At 33.6% G+C, this 1,063-nt stretch overlaps 1 protein-coding gene across 1 annotated transcript; it reads right to left on the reverse strand.

Annotated features, from left to right (window-relative positions):
- Nucleotides 1–289: 289 nt before the first annotated feature.
- Nucleotides 290–775, reverse strand: LOC101493846 (uncharacterized). Its single transcript, XM_004499909.1, has one exon. The coding sequence runs from the start codon at nt 773–775 to the stop codon at nt 290–292; it is 486 nt and encodes a 161-aa protein (XP_004499966.1).
- Nucleotides 776–1,063: the final 288 nt, after the last annotated feature.

Here is a 1,063-nt window from a genome sequence, read left to right on the forward strand (position 1 = left end):
AAACATGATATCTTAAATTAGATATTAAAGTTTTTATTCTCTTTAATAGATTTTCTTCTGCTGCAAGTTTTCTTCAAATATTTTAGTATATATTATTATAAATATTATTTTGGGGTTTAGGGTGTCATAGACAACCTGTGCCCCAACTTACTTAGTTAATTTTCTTTGGTTCCGACCCACCACCCCACAAAAATCTTCTTTGAATTCATGTCACATCATCAATTACCTTATTTGGGGCTTTATAGAAAGAGAAATAAAATAGCAGGGCACTACTTAACATTAAATAAATTCAGACCATTCTACCCCCTATCGACAAATACCTTATGTTCCATCTTGAGAGTATTTTACTCAAATTGTCAATCATAAGAGTCCGCATCGAATACTTTCTCGGATTAGCTCCCACCAAAATCTCTAAGAATCGAATGGGGATATTATATATACTACAAGATACAAAATTTGACGTTGTTTCCATGAAATAAGTATCTGCATTGCACCCATATAGCTTGATCTTAACAAAGTTCACCTTAAACCCCGATACCATCTCAAAACTACGAAGAATTATTTTAATTCTCCAACGATTTTCCCAAATGTCATCTCGTAGTAGAATGATGTCATCAACATATTGGAGAATATAAAAAGTAATCTCCTCATTATCTTTGTAACCTCTAAATGTGCCAATATCCACCGTCTTGCACGTCAAACTTGTTAGAACTTCAGTTGATATCAACAAGCGAAACAGAGACATGTGATCTCCTTGTCTTAGTCTTCTGCCCATCTTCAAATCATTTGTCAGACTTTCGTTCAAAAAAATTGTCATTGAACTAGAAAAGATGCACGCTTTCATCCCTCATATACATTTTGTACAAAACCCATCTTTATAAGCATGAACTCTAAGTATCGCATTTTCAAAATGCTTTTTCAAAATCTCCTTTTGGTAGTATCGCGTTATTGTGAAATTCTGACACAAAACCCGTGATATATTCCTTTAAAAAACTCCAACAATCTTTGACAAAGTTTAAGCTGAAATCATCGAGACATGGGATCTTGTTGCCATCAAAACTCC

The sequence above is a fragment of the Cicer arietinum genome, chromosome 5 (genome assembly GCF_000331145.2).
Source record: "Cicer arietinum cultivar CDC Frontier isolate Library 1 chromosome 5, Cicar.CDCFrontier_v2.0, whole genome shotgun sequence".
Taxonomy (NCBI): domain Eukaryota; kingdom Viridiplantae; phylum Streptophyta; class Magnoliopsida; order Fabales; family Fabaceae; genus Cicer; species Cicer arietinum.